Genomic DNA, 25,195 nt, shown 5'->3' on the forward strand with positions numbered 1-25,195 from the left:
TCTCCCTCTCTCTCTCTCTCTCTCTCTCCCTCTCTCTCTCCCTCTCAACATTCAATCAAAACGTTTAGTTTACAGCGCCTCGACATCATTTTTTTAACTAGCATTCTAAAAATCCCTCGAACCACTTTACTTACATTTAAATGTGACTCGGCTGCTGCCGGTGCCGCTCGCTTGGTCCGTCATTGTTCTGACGCATCCTCCGAGCGAATCGGGACAGGCTCCGCGCAGCGTCGTGACGTAAGCGGCCTTAAAATGCGCACTCCGAAGGATGCAGACCCTGAGAGTGTGTGCGCGCGCGCCCGGTGTGTGTGTGTGTGTGTGAGAGGAGTGGCCGCCTGTATAAAGATGCTCGAGCCTCAGATGACTCCCACAGTCATGGAGCTCCTGCTGCGCGCGTGTCTCCTCCTGCTGGCTGCGCTCACGTTCGTTGATGGATCCGGTGAGATCATCAGACTCATCTTTGATCACTGTTTATCGATACTGATCCATCATTGATCTGTACATCTGGATGGAGCATAGAGGGGGGGGGGGTAACGGCAGCTCGTGCACCTGCGCCATTTTAAACCAGATGTATTGATTACATGTTAAAGGTGTATTGATTATCCGCGCTGATCAATGTGCAGCATCCCGCTCAGCACTCACTTCCTCTGATTATTTGATGCTTTTTGTAGTTTGTTTTTTTTTTAACTTTCGATATGACGTCATCGCTGCCGAGGCTCGTGCCTGTCTACAGCAGCGGTGACGCATCATTGATTAACTCTGAACTCTGATCAGTTATTGATATGTTTGATCACAGCATGAAGCTCAGGCTGACTCTTCTCTTTTGTTGATCAGTGTTTCCAGTTCAGCACAACAATAAACACACACACACACACACACACACACACACACTGTGTTTAATCCCACTGTGCATCTTTGGAGGGATAGAGAGTCTTTGTCCCTTCGTAGGCTTGTTACAGCTTTTCTTTGTTCCAAAGTGAGACTGGCTTTGTTGAGGGCTGCCGTTACTTTCAGCCTTAGTTGGTCTGCCTCTGTGCCAGGTTTCTGACTGACTGAGGTCTTTGTTAGAAAGGTTTTTCAGCCAGTTGTCTTGGAAGCCAGTCTCCCAGCTGCAGCCAGCCCCTGCTCTCCATGCCACGTTAGTGGTTTCTGTATGTGAGAGTTGCTGAGACTAAAGTCTCTGGGATTTGTGCCGTCTGTCTTTCCTAAACCTTCTTGTGTTGCGACACTTGTACCCTCTCCATCAGTCCCAAGACCTCCTCTATCTTTTGGCAGAGAGGCTGGTTTGAGGGTGTCAATAGTGAAATGGATCTGTCTCATCCTTTCACTTTAAAGTTGCTCTGTGTCTGTCTCAGAATGGTTTCGCCCTGTTTTATTGTGGATCCAGTCTTAGGCTGCTTGGTATGATTTTGTCTGGCCTGCATCTTAGACTGAACCATAGGTGGTTTCTATAGTAGAGTATAATAGAGCAGGCCCAGTCGTGCCGGAAAAACATGATCCCATATATATTAGGAACTCCACCCTGAGACCAAACCTGGTCCGTCCCAAGGACAGAACTCCCAGGGACAGACAGAGCAGTGTAGCCTGTGCAGCAGTGGCGGTTCTACATTGAATGACTCCCCGGGCGAGACACCCCCCCCCCCCCCCAAAAAAATAAATAAATAAATAAATAAAATAAAATAAATAAATAAATAGAGGTCATTAAATAAGGGGGAGGCTGCAATTCAATTCAGTTTTATTAATATAGCACATTTTACAATCAGAAATTAGCTCAAAGCTTCACAGAGACCCGGAGCCTGAACCCCCTTCAGAGCCACAGTGTCAGGAAAAATTTCCTTTTAACAAGAAGAGACCTCGAACAGAACCCGACTCATAAGGAGAACCTTCCTGCTGCCAGTTTGCCGGGTAGAGGAGGAGAAGAAGAGGGAGACAGGACAGAGAGGATGAAGGAGAGAGAGGAGAAGAAGAGGGAGACAGGACAGAGAGGATGAAGGAGAGAGAGAGAGAGAAGAAGAGGGAGACAGGACAGAGAGGATGAAGGAGAGAGAGGAGAAGAAGAGGGAGACAGGACAGAGAGGATGAAGGAGAGAGAGAGGAGAAAAAGAGGGAGACAGGACAGAGAGGATGAAGGGCTCTTGCAAAATGGATGATATGATGATAAATGGTATAAAAATAAATTCCCCATTGTCTATGTATTTTTTAAATTAAACTAACATAAGGCATGTACACTAGAGCACTACAATTGGACTGGATCAAACATATGTCCTTGCTTATTCAGACAAAACAAAATATTTCACTGTACTACAACAGGACTGCATTTATACATAAATATAATTCTTTGTTACAATGATAGTGCTTTCAGATTTTAATAAGCAGCATAAAGGTTGTGATGTGTAACACTTTGGGCAACTAGTCATTCTGAAACCTGTGTGATGGTCCAGGCTGTGGGCAGAGAGTGAAGAGAGGCTGAATGTTTGATAAATATGATGAAAAATAATCATTCCCACTTGTTACCCTGTATTTAACTGATAAACCAGCTGACAGCAGCAGTCTTCTTACTTTAGTTTAACGTTAATCAGCCTGTCATGGATGGACGGACTTATGTTAGCAGACAGTAGTTAACTTGTTCGCTAACCGACGAGCCAGAGCAACATCATGGATGGACGTTATAAAAACACAGCGCGCAGCATCAGACTCTCAGTCCAGCATCAACTCTCAGTCCAGCATCAGACTCTCAATCCAGCATCAGACTCTCAGTCCAGCATCAGTCCAGCATCAGACTCTCAGTCCAGCATCAACTCTCAGTCCAGCATCAACTCTCAGTCCAGCATCAGACTCTCAGTCCAGCATCAACTCTCAGTCCAGCATCAACTCTCAGTCCAGCATCAACTCTCAGTCCAGCATCAGGCTACAGTCCTCTGTCTCTGCCTGCAGCTCTGCTGTCTGTCTGCCCCCTCCCCTCCTCTCACAGCTTCTCAGCATCAGGGGCGCCTGCACCTGCAGGGGGCACTAATTTGCCAATTCTCCACACAGTGATCTATAATATACATAAAAAACCGCTGAGCAGAGATTTTTTTTCCAACTGCTTGTGCCGCCCCCTGTGCGATGCCGCCCCGGGTGACCACCCGGTCTGCCCGTGCCCAAAATCAGACAGATGGTTTTAAAGAGGAGTCAAAGAAGCATCTATGTGAAATTGAAAAACCATCTCTAAACAGAGGAGGAGGCCTGAGGCCTGTTCACAACTCTGTCTCTTCATCCCTTCCTAGCACCCCCACCCAAACCCTAACGATGGGCTGTCAACTAGTCCTGCACAGGACCTGGACACAGCTGCTGGCCGTTAACTGACCATTAACCAACAACAGGGATCTTAGGGATGTGAGTTCCTGTGAGATCCACCCACAGAGGTCCTGAACACATAAAACTCAGATTCCCCAGCAGAACAGCAGCAGAACTAAGGAAGCCACTCAGAGGAAGAAACGTCCTCAAAAAACAATCCTTGAGTCCAGCTGCCTCGATTTAAACTCTTGGAAATGACTATGACCTGGATGAATGAGAGCATCCACAGATACAGTGTGTTCAGGGTTTTCTTTGACAGCAGCAGTCAGCAGCAGAGGAAGCTCAGTGTGAAACACATGTAACATCATCCAGAGTTCAGAGCTGTAGATTGTTGCAGTGATCTCACTGTCTGACGGCCGGGCGGAGGTGTTCTTCTATGATGATGGCAGATGTTATGGCAAGGGCCTCTCAGGTCACCACGAGCAGTTCAAAGGTCGAGTCTCATTTTCCAGAGCAGCTGAAGGGCGGCAATGCAGTCCGTATATTTTGCGGCCATTCGATTTCTGTTGTTTAGATCAGAAAAGGAAAAAATGGAAATTGACTCGTCACCCGATTTTCATTTTAATATTAGAAAGGAGATCTTCGAACAGTTAGACCTGATGAAGCTGCTTGGATGAGCAGCGACACGTCTTCAACATATTTCTTGTGGACATATTATTCGTAGTTTAGTACTTTCTGCTCAAGGCTTTGACACAGAGCAAAGTTGAAGAAACAGATTGAAGCAGAGGTGAACCACTCATTTTCTGCTGACAGTGTGTAAATATGTCTGAAGTTTGAAGGTAGGGGAGGAGATTTTGAAAACTCAGTGAGAGTCAGCCAGATTTGGAAAGTAAACACACGCCCCTTTCTCTCGGAGCTCACCCTGAAGCCACGCCTCCCAATCACATGGACGCCATCACCTGAAGACGAGCTGCGGTCTGTGACTTCGGCCATCATGCACGTACCTCTCTGGTGCGCAGAGCAGGAAGAGAGTGACAACCAGCCAATACTCCTACAGGGTCCACCCGGAGGATTGGCTGATGTTTTTAGTGTTTTATAGCTTCAGATGATTCATATTCTTTGTTTTAATGAGAAACTGCCAAACTAATCGGTTGCTATCAGATTGTAAAGAGAAGTTACACTAATTTAACAAAAAGTGCATCAGAGTGAAATCTCCTACCTTTAAGTGTTTAAATTCACATGTTCTTTCATCTCATAAATATCCACGTTGTGTTAAATAAGTGCAGTGTGACTGTCAGTCTGTGTGCTTTGAATGAACACACTCATTTCTATTAGAGGTTCTGCAGCTTTAAATGTGTTTCACTGACATTATTCATACAGAAATCTGACTTCTTGTAAACTGATGTTTGAGACTCGCTGAGCTCACATGATAATGTGTTATCAGTTTTTCTGTGGATTTAATCTGAATGAGTCAAATATATTGTGTCTTCCAGCTGTCAGAGTCGTTGTCCAGTGACGCCATCTTACCCTGTTCTCCCAGCACCAAGGTGGACCTTAACTATAAAATCTTTGACTGGAAGAAAGATGGTCAGAAGGAGGTGTTCTTTTATGATTCAGGCATTCATTACAACAACGGTCGTTCAGGTCAGGATGAACAGTTCAGAGGACGAGTGTCATTTTTTCCTGATCAGCTGACGTCTGGTAACGCCTCCATAACCATCACAAACACAAAGACAGTCGACAGTGGAGAATACAGCTGTGTTTTTCCACGTCTTCATCCAGAACAAAGATACACCGTTCAGCTTGTTGTTGGTGAGTATTTGTTTTTATCCACACAGAAAAAGTGATGAAGACCACGTCGCTAACCGCTCAGATTATTCAGTTAGTACATGGAAAAGTGATTTTTAAGAACAAACTGTTTAAATCCCAGGAGGGTGATGATGTCACTGACATCACACCTGAAACTCTGAAAAGCTTCCAGCTGTTTCCGTCTGTGAAACACCACCTTGGATTTCCTGTTGAATCCACAGTTAGTCGTACAACAGCTCTTCACCTGTGTTTTAAGAGTTTGGTCCATTGTTGACGACACAATGCTGCTGCTCAACCAGCTGTTTCTGATCATCGAACATCAAAAGTATTGATCATATCTGATCAGAGACCCCGCCCCTCAGTCCAGGCAGCTCTTCAGGAGCAGCAGCACAGGTAGAATGAAGCTCAGGTGTGTTTCCTGTCATGTGACGCCCCCCATCCAGGACCTCCATGAAGCAGTCTGCTCTGTGATGTTTGTGTTCAGTCTGACACTGCGGCTTCTTTATTTTGGATTATAAATATTATGTTTAACAAACACTGGACTTTATTTCCACAGTTTAATCTGACACATGATGATGTCACACTGACACCTTGATGATGTCACACTGACACGTTGATGATGTCACACTGACACATTGATGATGTCACACTGACGGCTCTAACATGAACTCTGTTTTCCTTTCAGACACAGTCTTAAAGGACAGATCAAAGGAAAACACCCCAGGTGAGTCTGGATATTAATGACGTCACTTATTCACCAGTACGTGAAATAACTGATCATTGATTAGTGTAAACATTTAAATATTAGCATCTCCTAAATGAGCATAATAACTGATAATAAAATTCATAATAAAAATATATTGACATTTACATGAAAAATGATCACAGACCACCAGAGAACATTTCAGGTGACACATTGTGATAATATAAAGACACGAGTAATGTTTTATTTATATGACCTGTCCAGCACACACAAACTCGTTAATGTGGAAACACTCATAACAGCCTACATACACTCGGCTGTCAGTTTGTCTGATAATGTATGGTCCTGATAATTAGTACTGTATCCTCTGCTTCTGTCTCTAACTAACTGCGCTCCAGTCTGCAGTAATTTTAACAGCAGCACAATAAGAAAACATTAAGATTATTAATCACTGTAGGAAAATTAGGAGTGCAAATCCCACAACAAGAGACTTAAAATGTGACAGATCTACTGGGTTATGTTTGTTATTCAATGTTTTGTGACAACTCATCCATTGTATTTAAAAACAGACTTGTTCTAACATAAGGCTGATAAATAGTTAAATTGTACACAGCACAATTATTCATTTATTAGACTTTGCTTAGTATTAGTATGTCTGAGGAGGTCCGTCACTTTTTAATGTCCCTGGAAACATTTCTTTTGTTACAGTGCCTGCACAGCATGTTGTGCATGTGTGAGACGGAGACAGAAAATACTGGGTCACAAACATTTCAATCACCTCTCATATCTTAAAAAAACTGTTATCAGTTGTTTAATGTCCTTGTTTAGAACTGTGTTCAAACACAAACTTCTGCTGGGACGTTTATGTATTCTGTAAAGTCAGTGAGGTAAACAGAACAGACTGAAGCTCAGCTCTTCTTCCCTGAACAGACTGAAGCTCAGCTCTTCTTCACTGAACAGACTGAAGCTCAGCTCTTCTTCACTGAACAGACTGAAGCTCAGCTCTTCTTCACTGAACAGACTGAAGCTCAGCTCTTCACTGAACAGACTGAAGCTCAGCTCTTCACTGAACAGACTGAAGCTCAGCTCTTCTTCACTGAACAGACTGAAGCTCAGCTCTTCACTGTGAGCAGCCTCAGGTCTGTTTGACCTCCCTGATCTCAGGAAACAAAGGAAACTCTACAGATGTTGAGCAGAGCTCAGATCACACAGTGTTAATAATGAGCTGCAGTCATTGATCACTGTTTGATTCAGACAGTGATACAGAATGTTTCTGACTGACACAATGAAGCCCTGACATCACAGTGAGAGCTCACACATGTAGAGGCTGATCTGTAATGATTGATGTTCAGGATTTAAACTGTCGGCTCACACAACACATCATGTTCATGTGAACATCAGTGTGTGCTGCACAAAGGTTTGTGTTGCTGTAACTGTTCTCTGTGAGTCTCTGTGAGATTATTCACTCAGAAATCCTGCTGCACTTTAAACAGCTTCAACTTCAACATGGCTGATGTGACAGATGTTATTACTGTGATGTCATTAGTCTGAACACACTAAATCAGTCCAATGTTGTAACTAATACTGTGTCACAGGTTCACAGGTGCGGCTCCAAAGGTCATAGAGGTTAAAGAAACTATTAATATGTTTTTACAAAACATATACTAATGTATTGTGTCTTCCAGCTGTCAGAGTCGTTGTCCAAGAAGGGAGTGACGCCATCTTACCCTGTTCTCCCAGCACCAAGGAGGACCTTACCTCTAAAGTCTTTGACTGGAAGAAAGATGGTCAGAAGGAGGTGTTCATGTATGATGAAGGCAGATATTATGGCCACAATCGTTCAGGTCAGGATGATCAGTTCAGAGGACGAGTGTCATTTTTTCCTCATCAGCTGACGTCTGGTAACGCCTCCTAAAACTACACCGTTCAGCTTGTTGTTTGTGAGTATTTGTTTTTATCCACACAGAAAAAGTGATGAAGACCACGTCACTAACCGCTCAGATTATTTAGTTTTCAGATTTCCTGTTGAATCCACAGTTAGTCGTACAACAGCTCTTCACCTGTGTTTTAAGAGTTTGGTCCATTGTTGACGACACAATGCTGCTGCTCAACCAGCTGTTTCTGATCATCGAACATCAAAAGTATTGATCATATCTGATCAGAGACCCCGCCCCTCAGTCCAGGCAGCTCTTCAGGAGCAGCAGCACAGGTAGAATGAAGCTCAGGTGTGTTTCCTGTCATGTGACGCCCCCCATCCAGGACCTCCATGAAGCAGTCTGCTCTGTGATGTTTGTGTTCAGTCTGACACTGCGGCTTCTTTATTTTGGATTATAAATATTATGTTTAACAAACACTCGACTTTATTTCCACAGTTTAATCTGACACATGATGATGTCACACTGACACCTTGATGATGTCACGCTGATGATGTCACACTGACACCTAGATGATGTCACACTGACACCTTGATGATGTCACACTGACACCTTGATGATGTCATACTGACACGTTGATGATGTCACACTGACACCTTGATGATGTCACACTGACACATTGACGATGTCACATTGACAAGTTGACGATGTCACATGTTGATGATGTCACACTGATCTGACAGATTAAAATCAGTACTTTGATATGACAGGACACCAGGGAGGTAAATGCCTCTATTTTCACATTTATATATGTGGTGTGTTAATAAGTGACACTTTTCTTACAATTAGATTACAAAATAACCAGATATTTATCACATTATGTGTAATTATGAATCACTGTATCATGACCTCGATGGTATCAGCTTATGCTGCCACTCATCCTGAGTGACCTCACTCGAAAATCCTGCTGTACTGGCTGAATTTTGCTCAGTTCCTGGATTTGCAGGATTGTCATTTTGTTATTTGATCTACTGGACACTCAACAGTTAAGCTTAAATTCTGACACTGATGTTTAACAGAACAGATTATAGTAATTTTTTTACATCCTCACACTTTGAAAGCCTCTGACTTCTTGATTATACTGGAATAATTAGAAAATAAGAAGTGACTCCCTGTTATACAACACTGGGCTGTGAAACTGATGTTTATGCACACTTTTGTCTAAAGAAACAGTAATCTACATGCAGAGGATCCACAATGATTGTCTTCGCTCTGTGTCTGCAGGTGTGACTCCCAGACCGGTCATTGTAACTCTGAATCAGACAAAGGACTGGGCTCTGCTGCAGTGTGAAGTTAACGGAGCTTCTCCTCAGCCTGACGTGGAGTGGCAGGACAGCTCTGGAAACAGAGTGGGTTCTGAGCAGCCACAGGTCTCTGAAAGAGAAGGTCGCTTCTACATCAGCCTCCAAACTACTGTGACCAAGACCGACCACTACAGCTGTGTGTCCACACAGAACATCAGCCATCAGATCCGTGCTGAGACATATGTGTTTTTGTCTGGTAAGATTCCTCCATGTTTATTTAACATGTTCTTCATACGACACATAAAACACATGAACATACATGATGATCAGTGCTGAGAATGAGTCTGTGGAGGAAAATAACACAAAGAGAATCAGTGTTGAATTGTGCGCTCAGTCTGATGTGTGTGGGTCAGATTCAGTTTGATCAGTCTGAGCTCAGAGGGAAACATGTTCTGATCAGTTCATATTGATCAGCAGGTGAATCATTAATAATAATGTGGGATAAACACTGCTGTATGATGCTCGGTCACACCCTGACAGAATGTGTGAGGACACACACTGTGCTCCTCTGAGAGTTTGCTGCAGTGTGAAGGTTCCCTCAGCAGCTCCTCGCCTCGTTTGACTTCCTGCTTCTTATAGACCGTCACATTAAATACTCTCCATCACATTCGGCTCAGTGAATAGACTCCATTTTGTTTCCGGTCCAGCAGCAGCCTTCACTGACCTGCACAGACTGAACACGCTCCCTCTGATCTACAGTCTGTGGCAGCTCTGCACACTCTACATGGCTGCAGTGTGTCTGCACACACTGTTTGTTCACTCTGATCACTCTGACTCACATCACACTCCTGAAGATGGAAACTGGATCCACTGGATCCGCTGCCAGACACTTTAACAAACACGAAGAACCAGCTGACATCAGACTTTCCAATGGTCCTCGAATGCATCATGTGTGACATCAGAAAACATCACAAAATCTGATATTAAATCACCAAAACTCTTCAATCTACAGGATTATTTTACACCACATGATCAGTCGGTGTGTTCTTATTGGTCTCTGCAGCTGCAGGAAGGATTTATAAATTCAGACATGTAGAATAAAGAGGGTTTAGATTAAAATTGGTGATATTTTCTCACACATGTTGCATTCAGGGACCATCAAAACATCTGTTAAATCTTTGTGAGGTTTTTTCTTTTAAACGTGCATTTCAACCTGGGCTTCAGAGGGTTAATCAGACCTCTGTGACCTCATCATCACATCAGAGCCGCTGTGTGTGTGTGTGACAGTGACACAGTTCAGCCCTGATAACACAGCAGCACACACACTCACAGACTCCACATTCAAGCTGTTGGAACTCATTTTATAGAAAATATTGTCGAGACGTCCAAGGCAAGGTTTATTTATATAGCACCATTCATCACAAGGCAATTCAGAGTGCTTTACATAAGATGAAATCACAGAGTAAAAACATTTTAAAACTGTAAATTAAGAAGGAAATAAAATCATAAAAAGAATAAAATCATAACAAAACATTTAATAAAATCAGGACGATTAAATGAGAAGAGTGCAGTTAGAGAATTTAAGAGGACGCTGCAGTAAACAAGTGTTTTCACTTGTGAACGAGGAGATAAACCACAAGACTTCCACTGGTGAGTGTGTGTGTGTGTGTGACTTCCTCTGCTTCAGTCACAGACGTCAGCTGCAGATTATCCTGCAGGGATTATTAATCTGAGGGAAACTTTCCTCCCTCACTGACTGCAGCTACGTTCACATCATTTTGATGGCTGACACATCATAGATACAGTCGTCATGCAGCTCATCGATGCCTCTGTGTGTATCATCTGCTGTTTGTGAGTCTGTGCTGCAGGTGGATGAGGACAACACTCAGCACAGACACACAAAGCTGCATGGACCCTGACAGTCTGCTCTCATTCATGTCACGTGTCACAGTTCAGGTCAGATTTAGGACCACATCCTGAAGAGACTCAGGTCTGAGCCACAAACCAGGACGGAGGGTCAGATCTTTGTGTGTCCATACAGACCTGACAACAGGTCTCTTTCTATCAGGAACAGTGAGGTCTGAGTGTGTTCAGCCTGAATCACAGTGACGATCAGTGAACAGATGAATCTGAGCTGTTGGATCCTGACAGACATGAAGACACCTGATGGACGGATCTGCTGTGAACAGAGGGGGTTATTAACCCCTGTGGGTCACTGCACTGCTGCTGCTGTTACACACCAGTCACAGAAGAAACAACACGAGGACGCACAAAGAAAAACACACATCTTTATATTCAGTTTGTTCATCACAGAATCAGTGAGGACGCTGGCAGCTGCTCAGTCTGACAGCAGGATGACCTGCAGCTTCACTGTGAGACACACACTCTGCAGCAGCTTCACTGTGAGACACACACTCTGCAGCAGCTTCACTGTGAGACACACACTCTGCAGCAGCTTCACTGTGAGACACACACTCTGCAGCAGCTTCACTGTGAGACACACACTCTGCAGCAGCTTCACTGTGGCTGGACGTCCTGTAACAGCCTCATATGACCTGTTACTGCACACTCACACCGTGTAGAGGGAGTGTGTGTGTTCAGAGTGTTCAGAGCTTCAGTGTCTGAACAGAAGCTGCTGCAGTCTGAACCTCCACACTCACAGCTCACACATGGACACTGAAATGTATTGATGGAGGTTATAATAAATGTTCTGTTACATCCTGACAGTGACTCAGACTCTTTGTGTTTCAGGTGACTCGTCTGGCAAAGTGAATGTTGGTGTCATTGTTGGTGTCGTTGTTGGAATCGTTGGAGTCAGTGTTGGTGTTTGTATCGCCTGTCATTACAAACAAAAGACTTGAGGTAAGTTGAGATAATGTAGTGTGTCAGTATTTAATGTACACAGCACTCCTGTGTGTGTCTCCGTTCATGTGCGAGGCCTCAAACACTGATGTGAATTCATCACCATGACAGTTACACAAAGCTCTGCAGCTCTCCTCCATGTTTTATGGTCAGAGCTCAGTGACCTCACAGCTCAGGTTTATCACAACAAGCTGATCGTGACCAAACATCCCACAAAGACCTGACAGGAGGACATTTTATATCCAAGGTCAGAGGTCACCGTGACATCATGATGTCCATCAAAGACAGGTGAACACACACACACAGTGTGTTACTGCAGAGTGTGGTGTGTGTTGCTGGAATCATCTGGACAGACGTCATCTGGACGGCAGCATGGTGCTTTAAAACTTCTGTCACAGGATCAGGGTCTGGATCTGGATCACAGGTTGAAGTGTGCTGCTGATACCCAGCAGGATGGTCCCTCTCCTCCTTAGCCTGTGAGGACACAGAGGCAGACTCTGATTGGTCGGCCCACAGGACAGTGTCCGTCCAGGATGCTGCAGGGGCAGAGCACAGAGTGTCAGCCTGAGTGAGGGACACAAGAGGAGCACAAGCTGAGAGGTTACTGTGCTGGTATACTGCCACCTACAGGTGAAAGATGTTCACACATAAATAAAAGGACAGTTCTAAACCCGACAGGTTCAGAATCCAGACCCACATTAACACACAGGACTTACCTTTGAAAACAGCAGCTTTCAGATCAATGGTTCACTCGTGTCATTCTGTTTCCTTTCCTGCAGGTTAATCACATGATGAAGGTTCAGCGTGTCATCCAGGGGAACGTTTCATCAGCCAGGCTGTAGCTGCAGTTCATTGTATACATATATCTTTGCTGTAAATGAGTCAGTAATGGACATGAACCTTCAGCTGAAGCTGCTCTGCTGTAAATGAACATTTATAATCTGTGATAATGTGACTTTTTGTTTGTGTTGTCTGTTCCTGCTGAGCTTCATGAACACTCTGACACTGAGCTGCACACACACACTGCTGCAGACGGATGCTGCAGATGTGCTGAGTTCTTCTTCCTTTAATCTGAGGATGCAGGCGTCATGTGACTCCAGATGTATTTGTGATGACTGTGTTGGACACGTTCTGTTTATTTTAACCGGATCAACTTTGATTCATTGATTTTTCTCTCAAACAGTATTGATCAGAGCAATGTGGACGCTCACGCTTTAGGTAAATGTGAGATCCTGTGATTGGATTTTTATTCTTTTTATTTACTAATTTCCTCTGATGTTGTTCGTACAGACGTGTGTTTTCTTATCTTTCCTTTATTGCAGGTTATTTTTTGATATTCTTCCATCTGCGTTAGGATCCAGGTCTGGATCTCTGTTGGAGGATGTAGCTCTGCTGTTGGCTGCTCCTGTAACACGGTGACATCCAGGTTCATTTAGTCTGAGCTCACCTCAGATTAACTCAGATTAACAGTCCACTCAGCTGCAGTGAAACCAAACACTGGAATAAACCAAGGAAACATATGAATATGCATGTTTGATTTAATTCTGAACTACTGCTACTACTGTGATGGTTATGATGAACACGTTTTCTCTGTGCATTCTTGATGTGGTAGCGCCCCCTGCTGTCTGAAACCAGTCCTCCTCCACTGTCAGTGTTCTGCTGTATTTTGTGAGAGGAGCTTTGTTTGATGAATTAAAGGACTTCCTGTCTGCTGAGGGTCAAGAGGCAGAAACTTACAGTCTGTCATAGTTTCCATTGAATTATACACATTTATAAACCTCAGTATTGATCTCTGATTTGGAGCTCTCTGTGGAGCCGGTCACTCAGATAAGTCCCCATCCCGAGTCAGACCGTGGTCAGAAGAGCAGTGGTCCAGGAAGCAGACTGAGAACATGTTAATAAATATTATTGCTTGATTTATCTGTTGTTAATAGTTTAACATGTGTAACTGAGGGACCAACACAGAGGAGTCAGAACGCTTTCTATACACTTTGTATTTGTAGGTGAATAAATGTGTGTGTGTGTGTGTGTGTGTGTGTGTGTGTGTGTGTGTGTGTGAACTAACGGACAGTTTAAACAGTTCTATCCTCAGTCTTATTAATAAACTGAGTTTCTGTATGTGCAGCTTTATATTTAAATGGACTTCATGTGTGTAATAACTTACACTGCTTCAGCAGCAGGTGGCGCGCCACAAAACAAGAAGGAGAAGAAGAAGAAGAAGAAGGAGGAGGAGGAGGGCGGCGGGACTAAGCTCAGTTCGAACAGTCTGTGAACTGCCTGCGGTTAAACTGAAGAGGATCTTTACAGGAACCACTTTATTTAAATGCTGGGTTCTGTCATCATTCAGCAGAATGGATCCGTCAGGAGGACGTTTGAGACGTTCAGCGGCGAATGAGACGTTTGAAGCGGACACTGAGCTCCGGCTGAGAGGATGGAGGTGAGTAATGTCTGAGAGAAACAACTCATTAAAGAATCACACACACACAGACACACAGAGACACACACACAGACACACACACACACACTGTTTCTGCTCTGAGCGCCATGTTTAAAGCAGCAACACTCTGAACTACAGTCATTGTTGCTTCCGTGACGTCACCCGTTTGTTTCTGAAGAGCCGTTCTGAGGCTCCAGGACGTTGATGACCGCCGCCATGTTGGCAGTGTCACAGCCCGCCAAAACTCCAAATATGGACAAAGAGGGGGAGCACGAGCGGGGTTTAGGGGGGGGGGGCGGGAAACTCACACTGTGATACGTCAACTGTCACTCAAGCGGCAACGCCCATAATTATGCGTAATTTTAATCCGAATTGAAACGAGTGGGTTGTAAAAAAGAGATATAACAAAAAGAATATAATAAATATATATTTGTATTTTTTGGACTTTCCTTTTGCAGACAGATGATGGATTGAGTTCAGCATCCTGACAGCCTGGTGGAGGAAGCTGTGTGACCCGAAGCCCGAAGGCTTCAGAACCTTCTCCCTGAAGGCTGAAGTGGGGGTGTGAGGACCAGGAGTTATCCTCATCAATGCTGACGGCCCTTTGGGTGAGGCGGGGGTGGAAAATGTCTGTCACCACCAGTGATGGAGCCAGTGATCACGCTCTCAGTGGTGCCCCGGTAGAAGGAGCACTCGATGGGAGCTGGGACGTGCTCTGCTCTGAAGTAGAGGCGGTTCTCAGCTTTCTTGGCTGTGTTGGGTTTGTTGTCCAGGAGAGGTCTTCAGAGATGTGCACCCCCAGGAACCTGGTGCTGCTCACCCGCTCCACTGCAGCAGCCTTGATGGTCTGTGGGGCGGGGGGTGCTGTGGAGGCCTTCTCCTGAAGTCAATAACACTCCCTTTGGTCTTCCCCACGGTGAGGAAGAGATTGTTATCTTTGCACCGTTAGGCTAGATAAGAGGAGCAAAAAAAGCGTGTGTGGACAGAAACAAAAGCCCAGGGGACACAGTGAGGACACTTTACTGAAGTGTTTGTGTGTTCAGATTTTAGAGAAGTGTGCGGTTTGTGACACAGAGTCCTGTTACTTGCCGGTATGTCTGTTATGTGTCTTTTGCTCTCTCTGCAGGGTCCCCTGTGCACTTCTGGTGAACCAAGTGGATCATCCACACCTGAGTCCACTTGGTCCTCATCAGCAGAAGTATATCAGCTGGAGGTGTGCACATGGCCGGGGCCAGTGGGCCAACTTGTGGACGCTCACACCATGCGTCTTTGCTCCGTCCAGAGGGACGGGAGCATGATAATTAGCGCTGATCTTTTTAGTTTTACTTGGGCCAACCAGGATTCCTACTGAGGGAGAGTTCCAGCAAGGTCTCGGTGACTGTGTAGCTTTGTTGTAGCCATGTAGCCTGCTGGAAGCCTCGTGGTGAGTGTGAGCTTTAACCCCATTGACTGTCTTCCCAGTTTAGAATAGGTGAGTGCCTGCTGGTCTGCTAGCAGTCCTTCCATCGGACACTCTTTTGTTATTTTGCCTTTCTTATTTTCGGAGCTAATCCTGGGCGGGGATCCAGTTCCCTGGCGGGGGTAGGCTTTCCAGGGCCTCGGCCACTGGAGTTCAGCCTTTAAAGACGCCTCGAGCCCGGCACGCTCCAGAAGACAGTTAGGTGAGTTTGTTTGGGCAGGAACTGGGACAGTCTGTTTAGAAACTCTGTATGGTTAAGCTCATGTGTTAGCATGCGCTTTGTTCGTGTGTTAACGTATGCTTCGTCCTTCGTGTTTTCTCTGCTGTAGGCAGAGGTGTGCGAGTGTGCACTTCAGTTTGTGTGTTTCTCTGCTGGAGGCAGAGGTGTGTGTGCACACTCGGTTTTCATGTGTGTTAGCGTACGCATCGTGTTCTCTGCTGCGAGCAGGGGTGTGTGTTCACATGTGCTTAAACTTTCGTGAGTTTCTCTGCTGTGGGCAGAGGTTTTGCCGGTGCAAGAGGTGTTGCCCTGCCATGCAGCCGTGAGAGCATATGAATCAATTATTAAGGCTCCTGTCTTCCGGCCAACAGTCGCCAAATATGCATGTACAACCTGCAAAGACGATATAAAAGTAAGTCAGTTCTCCAACAAAACAGAAAAACCAGAGAAGCAGGAAAGGGCATACTTCACTCTCCAACTGCTTTCCTGGGGCCAAGTCAGCTATGTTTTCTGAAAATAGCTTGTATGGCCCCATTCTTGCCCACAGTACTTTTGGGACCGAGCCAGCCCATATCTTCTTGATTACTGAAAAGACAGTAATGTCAGCCATCTGTGAAATCATCATGGCTTAGGTGGAGTTTATCAATTTCCTCACATGTTTCCAGATTGCTGCAGGGTTCCAGGGTCTTGGAGTGACATTCTGGGGTCTCAGTGTGGGCAGTGTGTGCTGCCAGAGGAGAAGGGTCCAACATTTTGAGCTTGGCAGGTACCCTCTCCTCTGGCAGGAAGTAATGTGTGACGTGGTCCACATTAAATTTTTTTTGTACTTTCCCTTTTGTACACATTAGGTCCACACTCCTACCATCAATACGTGTGATGGTGAGGGGCCCCAGCATGTCACTCTCCAGCTTGCCTCCTTTTCGCTGCTCCTGGCGAACGTTCCGCTTTAAAACGAGGTCCCCCACTTCAAAATCAGCAGCCTCGCCCCTTTGCCTTTTTCTGTGGCGGTGCTTGTCCTGGCTGGTCTTCACATTTCTGCGGACCTCCTCATACACAGAACGCTGTGTTTGGAGGCCCGCAGAAATCTCCTCCTTGTTCAACACATGGGAGACTCGTTCCTCTGTGACCTGTAAAAACAAAATACAACACAGATGATACATAGGCAGATACATGTGAACGTCTAGTTATATAAATACAAATTACCCTGTACTCCTGTGGGACCTCAGAGGGGTAGCGTGCCTCCCTCCCAAACATGAGAAAGTATGGTGTGTGTTTTGTTGTTAGCTGTTTCTTTGTTCTGAGGCCAAACATGGTGGCCTGCAGAAATTTGTCCCATGCTTTGGGATTCTCTGCCACCATTTTGTTTAAGGACCTTCACATGAAACATTAAAGACACATAATGATCAGGAATAAAACATTAACAGTGAATTCATGGTTATTCCATTGCAAACAATATCTACAGTCACTCCCACTTCCCTTGAAAAAAGAAAAATCACCTTTGAATAGTGCCATTGAGTTTTTCCACCAAGCCATTAGTCTGTGGGTGGTATGGAGAGCACAGAGTCCGTTCGATTCCAAGCTGCTTGCACAAGCTGTAGTTGACCTGTGAACGTAATACATTATTCATTATTTAGCACATCTGCTCTTACATATTTGGAGTGTAGGATGTATAACTACTATACCTTGTTGCAGAATTCTGTGCCCTGATCTGTTAGCAGTCTCTTAGGTGCACCAAATTAGTAAAAGAAATCAAGAATACAATTGGTGACCTCATCTGCTGTTTTGCTCTTTAGTGGGTAGGCCTCAGCCCATTTGGTGAAATAATCACCCATAACACATATGTACTGGTTGCCACCGTCTGATACAGACAATTTACCCACTAGGTCCATCCCCACAAGCTCAAGTGGCTCCGTCACCTGTAAGGGAAACGAATCATGTTAGTTCACAGTTTATATGTTTAAATAGCAATATTGCACTGTTCAATTTTACCTCTATTGGATTGTAGTCCTGTTTTTCCTTAATGTTAACCCTCTTTCGCTGGCACTGGGGACACTGTGCAATCTAAGTGGACAAACAAAACATTACACATATTATACATCCAACTAATGACCATTAAAGGTAACCCATGGATAATTATCAACCATCTCAGCACAGCTGCAGACTGCTGCCAGCCTTTCAACACATGCTTAATAATTTTAATATAACTCACCATTTTCGAATGTCATTTTCCATACCAGGCCAATAATACCGGCTTATAATGGCACTGTGGGTTTTCTCCCACCCACAGTGTCCACCAATGGCACTGGCATGGAGCTCGTCGAAGAGGTGACTGGCTTCTTCAGAGCTAAGAACCACTTTCGCAAGGTTCTCTGCCTTGTTTTGCTTGCGACGGCAGATGTAATAAAGGTCCCCATCTAGTGTGTAAATGTGAAAGACCTCATATCATGTAAAGATTGTCATAGCATTGATTCTCACTTTTCATCCTTTACTCTCTTACCCTTGATCCTGAAGGTCTCGGCTCGAATTTCTCCCGTTTTGTTGCCCCTTCAGGATATTTGTTATCCACTTTCAGGTCCAGCAGTTCTTTTACTATTTTGGGGTCCATAATCTGTCCCTCTCTCACCTGCACCCTAACCTCTCCCTACACTCACCTACACACCTACACACCAAATCCACACTGCCACAAACACACAGACGCACAAACCACACTTGCAATTTCACTCACTCTGTCACACAGTCCACTCAAAGTCACTCAGAATCACTCAATCTCAATCACAATCGCTATCTCTGTCACTGTCTCTCTAGTTCTTCCAACTCGCCTTAACTTGTAAACCCACAAAATTGGAAGAGACCAAGCCCTCTTATATAGTACTCTCTAATTTCCTACACCTGTAGAGCGTTTGTCATGAGGACAGGAACCATCCAACCATAACCAATAAACGAATGATATATATATAATATAATATATTATATTATATAATATTAATTAATATATTTTTTTAATATTATTTAATTAATATTAATTTATATATATTATTATAAATTAAGATAAACCAACCATGACTTCACTGGTAATATACATGAGAAGTGAACATAATGACTTCATATTTATCTGCCGCTTTGCACCACTTCAGTTGTTTTGTTTGGAAGCCAGATGCGACAGTCACAAGTTAACCTGGGCGAAGACGCTCGCACATTACCGCTGCGTACGTCATCGCTTCTTGAGCTGAGCATTATCAGTGTAGCCCAAGTTGATAAACGTTTTCATTTATTGCTGTTCATCCGTTCAAACGTGACCACAATAACAACAATATGAGTGTTTGATTACAACAAAAAGTTTAGCGGTGTCAACAGAGGTGTTTGGTGTCCGCACAGCTGCCTGTTCAAAATACTGCGGCACCAAATAATCCGATACAGACAATACTGCTTAGAATGCACGTTCATTGTTATATATATTGATAACATTATCAGCAGCGTTTGTGTAGTGACACTGTTGATTTGTGGTGTAACCTACACATAAAAATAAACAGTACAGCACTGATATGACCCAATGAATGTTGGCTGAATCCCACGCAGCGCCGTGGTCCACACCTCCACAGCCAGGTTAAACTGTGACAGCCTACATCTGTCTTCTATTAACAGACACAATCAGGACTATTATTCAATTATATTCCAAGATTATTTTCCTGGGGGTCAGGAATCAACAATCACGGCCATAGAAAATCTACCCGACCATAACTAGCAGGTGCTATGTATGGTGTCTATTGACCCTGTTAACAAACCTCCATCGGTTCAAGATGTGACCGCGTTTTCTTTTTAAATTTGGCTTCATAATATATTTATTTTCCACACAGCTGAGGATGTTGAACATGCTGGTACATGCTGGCCGTCATGGTCACGTTCATTGTTACTCCTAAAACGAGTAAAAATAGAATTTTATGGAAGAAGAACTCCCGATGTTTACTTCCTGCTTTGAACAGAAACGGGTCCTGCAGAGACACGCCCACGTTACATCTGTATAGAACCAACACGGTCACCAGTTAATTCGGGCAGTTAATCCGACACACCGGGCGTAATTTGTGGTGCTGCCGGCAATAGTAGTGGCTGTGGCGGTAGCGTGTGTGGCTATGTGGCCTGTGATTCCATTAATTAAAAGGCAGAACTGGTTCTGTGGGCAGGACTTATTTTCTGTTTCGTGTAGTAATGGGATCACTTGTATGTGTTAACCCTCTTGTTGGCAAACCAGGGGTTTGCTTTTATGGGAGGGGGTGTTACGTGCCGGTATGTCTGTTATGTGTCTTTTGCTCTCTCTGCAGGGTCCCCTGTGCACTTCTGGTGAACCAAGTGGATCATCCACACCTGAGTCCACTTGGTCCTCATCAGCAGAAGTATATCAGCTGGAGGTGTGCACATGGCCGGGGCCAGTGGGCCAACTTGTGGACGCTCACACCATGCGTCTTTGCTCCGTCCAGAGGGACGGGAGCATGATAATTAGCGCTGATCTTTTTAGTTTTGCTTTTGTGTTTGATTTACTATTTAGTTGTTCATTTAAGTAAATACATTTAATTAATAGTCACTGTTTCTGACTGCTGTCTCTTCCTCAGGCCTGGGTAACATTATTGTTGCTTCCCCTCATCCCCTGGACTAACTGGGGAACGTAACAGTCCAAACAACCAAAGCAGAAGTGAAGAAAGAAACTTCCTGTTGGTGTAAGATTATTTATAACATTAGAAATGGTGATGGACACTGGTTGGAGGGGACACTTCTGTGTCTGTGAGTGTCAGGCAGTCCTGGAGGAGGATATTTTATTGTGTGTAGTTATAGAAATGATCAAAAAGGAGCTGCACCTGTTGCTGTGCTCAGCTCGGGTTAGCTCAGGACAGCTCTGGACCACAGTGTGTAGGAGGATCATCTGTGACAGCAGAGTGTGACAGATGTTTAAAACCTGCTGTGAAGATCTGCAGGAAGTGACGTCTGTTCACTTTTTACAGGCTGCTTCTCTGATAGAAGTTCTGCAGCAGATTCTGTCCGAAACGTTTCCTTAAATGCGTGCGTCCATGGTCCATTCGCACAAAAGCACTGAAAACGCTGTAGTACATTAGCCAGGCCTGTACATTAGCCGGCGCTGTAACCACAGGAACACACCAGAAACAGAAAAGAAACCACGGGGCATGCACACTCAACCGCCGTTGCTGTTGTTGTCCGAGTGAGTGGTTGGAGGTGGAGCTGTGTCGTTTAAGAAAAGCAGCTTGTTTGGCGATAAAATCAGGGCTGAGGCCGAACCTCTGCAGAACCTTCCAGAGGTAGCGGTGCTCAACCTGATCAAATCATCCCAATCATGTGTCTTAGTATAAATCTGATGGTGGATTTCCTGCTGTGTGGATACACAGAGATAACTGTCTGTCTCAGTCACGGTAGCTTAAAGGATGATGTCGTAGCTTCCCTCCTTGTCTGCTGAGCTTGAGACCTGTGGTTCTTCAGCAGGCAGGATGTTTCCTGAACTGTCTTTCTAGATGACTTCAGGTTTTGGAGACGCACCTCGAACTGCACACCACAGTAAAATCCCATCATCAGTCTTCCCGGTCCTGCATTTGGAGCATACACATTGATAAAAACAACCGTAAAGTGCTCATACTTGGCTCTGACCACCATCAGCCTGCCCTCCATCACTTCCTCCACTGTGTGGGACTCAGGCAGGAAATTTCTAGAGAAAAGCAGAGCTACTCCTCCAAAGTACTGAACTTGGTTTTCACCGAAACTCTGCGAACCTGACCATCTTTGACCATCATCTTTGCATCTGGGAAAGTCTGCACAATCCTACCCAGTGGCCAGGAACCCCGTGGGGCATTGTCATCCACAATCATCACAATTTGGCCTGGTTTCAGATTTTGCCTGTTGGGTGAAAGAATTTATTCTGCATGGTGTTAACATGCAGTGTGTTCAGATATATAAGTATTCATGTTTATATGTGTTTATCGCTTAATAATGTGATTTTCATAAGTGTTTATGTGTTAGGAAATTTTATAGAAAATCAAAGTAATTTGAGGATACTGAATGTATTAATAAGTAATTTCATAGTATGTCATATAACGGTGTTTTCTGCAGTTCAGGCTGTGGCAGATGAGATCAGTTGTTTTTCTGCTCTCTGGAGAGAGCTCCGGTTGGTACGAGATGGTCATAAATTCAGACTAAGGACAGCAGCACCTTTGACCTGATAAAAGCCAGATTCTAAAGGAATGTGTTTTTCTCCTGAGTACCCAGTTTTATGGTCACCCCCAGATTGGACTCACAACCTATGAGATTTGAGGAATTGAAGTTTTACCTTATTTGGCAGTAAACACTAATGGTCTAGTTGCTGTATGAACCAGGGTCTGCAGGGGGGCGGTAGATGCCCCTGTGGGCCGGCAGGCAGGAACGCCCATGGGGTATATCAATGTGTGAATTCCATGTCCAGTTGTTGTTGCGTTGTTCGTTGTTGCTGTGTGGTTGTTTGTTCTTGTTGGTTGTCCTGTTCTTGTGTTGTTCTTGTTTGGTTCTGTGTGTGCAACAACCCAGAGCTCTGCGACTCAGAATTTGCCTCATTGTTTAATAAATTATAATTTTGAGACCAGAATTTATCCGCTCCTTCCTTACAAACTAATTCAGGGGGTGATCAGAAGGAAACAAGGGGATTTTAACCCCGACATGCCTGACTTTGAACCTGCTTCCATCTACGATGGCCATAGCAGTCACCTTTGCTGAAGAGCCCAGGTGGTACCATGGGTTGCTTCTTCATTAACAATAAATAATTAGGTTTTCCCTTGTTTATTACAAACTTTTGGACATTAAAGCCCAAAGGATGAAACAACACATGTTAAAAGAACAGTCAGCAACAATAAGTCTGAAAGGCTCAGCTCCTCACAAAAGAACATTTCAAACTAAAACAGTATCAAAACAATTACAGCCCCCAAACACCTCAAGTCATCCAGGACCACCTCTCTCGCTCTTTCTCTGTTATGTGAGGTGTAGGTTTTCAAGAGGACCCAGGCGCAGACAAAAAATAAAGTTCAACAAAAGGGAGCTTTATTTAAAGCTGAACTATAACAATGACCAGAGGAGCGGGAGAACAAAAGGAGGGCTACTGCAAAACAGTGCCAGTCAAAATGCAAAACACAAAAGTACAAATAAACACAAAGAAAGGAGGTCAAAACAAAACCTTAGGAAGATGGGAGGACAAGGAAACACGGAGGGAGAAGGAGGACGACGAGACAGTGGAAGGCAGGATTCACATGGGGTTCACATGGGAAGAACTGACGAAGACAAAGGGGAAGCACAGGGCTTAACTAGAGGAGAGACAGAGACAGGTGAACACAATTAGGGAGAAGCTGGTGATCAGGAGGAGGGAACATTCGATATGATCACTCTCTTTGCCGGTGTACTCAGCACAATCAATACAAAAATAAATAAATGAATTACCTTTAAAAACTATCACATGTGTCTTAGTATAAATCTGATGGTGGATTTCCTGCTGTGTGGATACACAGAGGTAGTCGTCTGTCTCAGTCACTGTAGCTTCCAGGATGGTGTCGTAGCTTCCCTCCTTGCCTGCTGAGACCTGTGGTTCTTCAGCAGGCAGGATGTTTCCAGAACTGTCTTTCCTGATGGGTAACTTGGTCCATCACCCTCTTTAGCCTGTTAGCCAGGACCTTTGAGAGCAGCTTATAACCCGTGCACAGCAGGGACACCGGCCTCCAGTTCTTAATGTCCTATAGATCTCCTCTTTTTGGCAGCAGAGTGAGCACCGCCCTCCTGCAGCTCTGCAGCAGTTGACAGTCATAAAAACTCTCATTAAAAACATCCAGAATGTCCTCCCTCAGTTCAGGCCAAAACGCTTTGTAGGACTCTGAGCGGAGGCCGTCGATCCCTGGAGCCTTCCCTCCCTGCAGGCTCTGCAGGGCTGTGAACAGCTCCTCTGCGGTCAGGGGAGCCTCCAGGTCTTTGTTGTCCTCCTGGGAGACTCTGGGCAGGCCACTGCAGAAAGCACCGAATGTGTCCTCATCCTCGTTGTACTCGCTGTCATATAGTCCAGAATAAAAATCCACCGCCCTCTGACAGATGTCCCTTCCTCCCGTCAACAGCTGCCCAGAAGGTGAGCGCAGAGCGTGGATGAACCTGCTCTGCCCGTTCTTCTTCTCTAGGTTGAGAGTGCTACTGTAGGCTGTTTCTTAGTTTTCCATGAAACTAAAGAACTGTTCTTGCTTAGGCTTACACAGTAACCTGTGGTGCTACGTCTGTCAGTGGTATCTGTATTGTTTTACAAGCATATAGTTGTAAATTGTTAATTTTGCTTTTCTGTTGGCTCCCCATACTGGTATATATGTGTGGCAGTTTTTTGGGGGTCTCTTTTTGATGACATCATCAGTAGGGGACAAGGCTGCCTATCCATGTTGGATCTGCCAAGAGCACATGTTTTTCTGTATCTTAAGTCATCCTGGTGTTTGGACTTTTCAAAGCATCGTTGGTATGTTAACTGAGACTTTCAGTTCATCGTTTGTTTTTATATATGTATATTTATTTATGATGAATGTGTGCATGTTTTCTTTTCTTGTTAGTTTTACCCTACTGCCAGTCGCTACATTAAAGACGACCAACACGATATTTCCTGGTCTTTGTAGTTATTGGGGATGGAGTTATCTGCCTGTCAATTCATGCAAGGCGTGTGAAGAGGACAGGACAGTATCCACTGCCCAGTCTGCATCACTATAGGCTACTAGGCCTAACTCCTCACTGTCTTTCCTCCTGAAACACAACTCTCTGTCTGAAGTGCCTCTGAGGTACCTTAATACATGCTTCACAGTTAACCACTGTTCCTCTGTTGGCTCACAAAAATATTGCGTGTACATGTTGTCAAATATATAAGGCTTCCTACCACCTCCCTGTACATTTTAACGTCACACATCTTAACAGTATTTTCTGTGTAACAGTTTTTGATCACAAGGGGTTTCCCTGGGTTTACAGTTCATCCATCAGACTGAGTAAAAGTGATACCTAGAAAATGCTTAAGACTACCTAAATCCTTTATCTTAAATGTTTCGGAAAGCATCTCTTTTGTATCTGTCATTACTTTTTCATTGCTGGCAGCAATTATCAAATCATCCACCCAGAGTATCATAATCACCTTCCCATGTTTTGTCTCCCTGGCATAGACACAGTTATCTTCTGGGTTTTTCTCAAAACCAATGGGAGCATGTAAATAAGCTGTTTTTACATCC

The 25,195-nt window shown here is 44.5% G+C and overlaps 1 protein-coding gene across 4 annotated transcripts in view; it reads left to right on the forward strand.

The window, feature by feature from the left end:
- Positions 1-25,195, forward strand: part of LOC114450613 (butyrophilin-like protein 1) — a 139,337-nt gene that overhangs the window by 64,650 nt on the left and 49,492 nt on the right. For 2 of the 4 annotated variants that reach the window (XM_028428807.1, XM_028428806.1), the window contains one exon: positions 8,947-9,222. The exons of 1 other annotated variant lie outside the window; for it this stretch is intronic. In XM_028428807.1, coding sequence (XP_028284608.1) covers positions 8,947-9,222 — 276 coding nt within the window. Of the gene's footprint in view, positions 1-8,402; positions 8,447-8,877; positions 9,223-25,195 lie in introns of those variants that run through there. One more of the 4 variants, XM_028428814.1, reaches the window with a different exon arrangement.

The sequence above is a fragment of the Parambassis ranga genome, chromosome 18 (assembly GCF_900634625.1).
Source record: "Parambassis ranga chromosome 18, fParRan2.1, whole genome shotgun sequence".
Lineage (NCBI taxonomy): Eukaryota > Metazoa > Chordata > Actinopteri > Ambassidae > Parambassis > Parambassis ranga.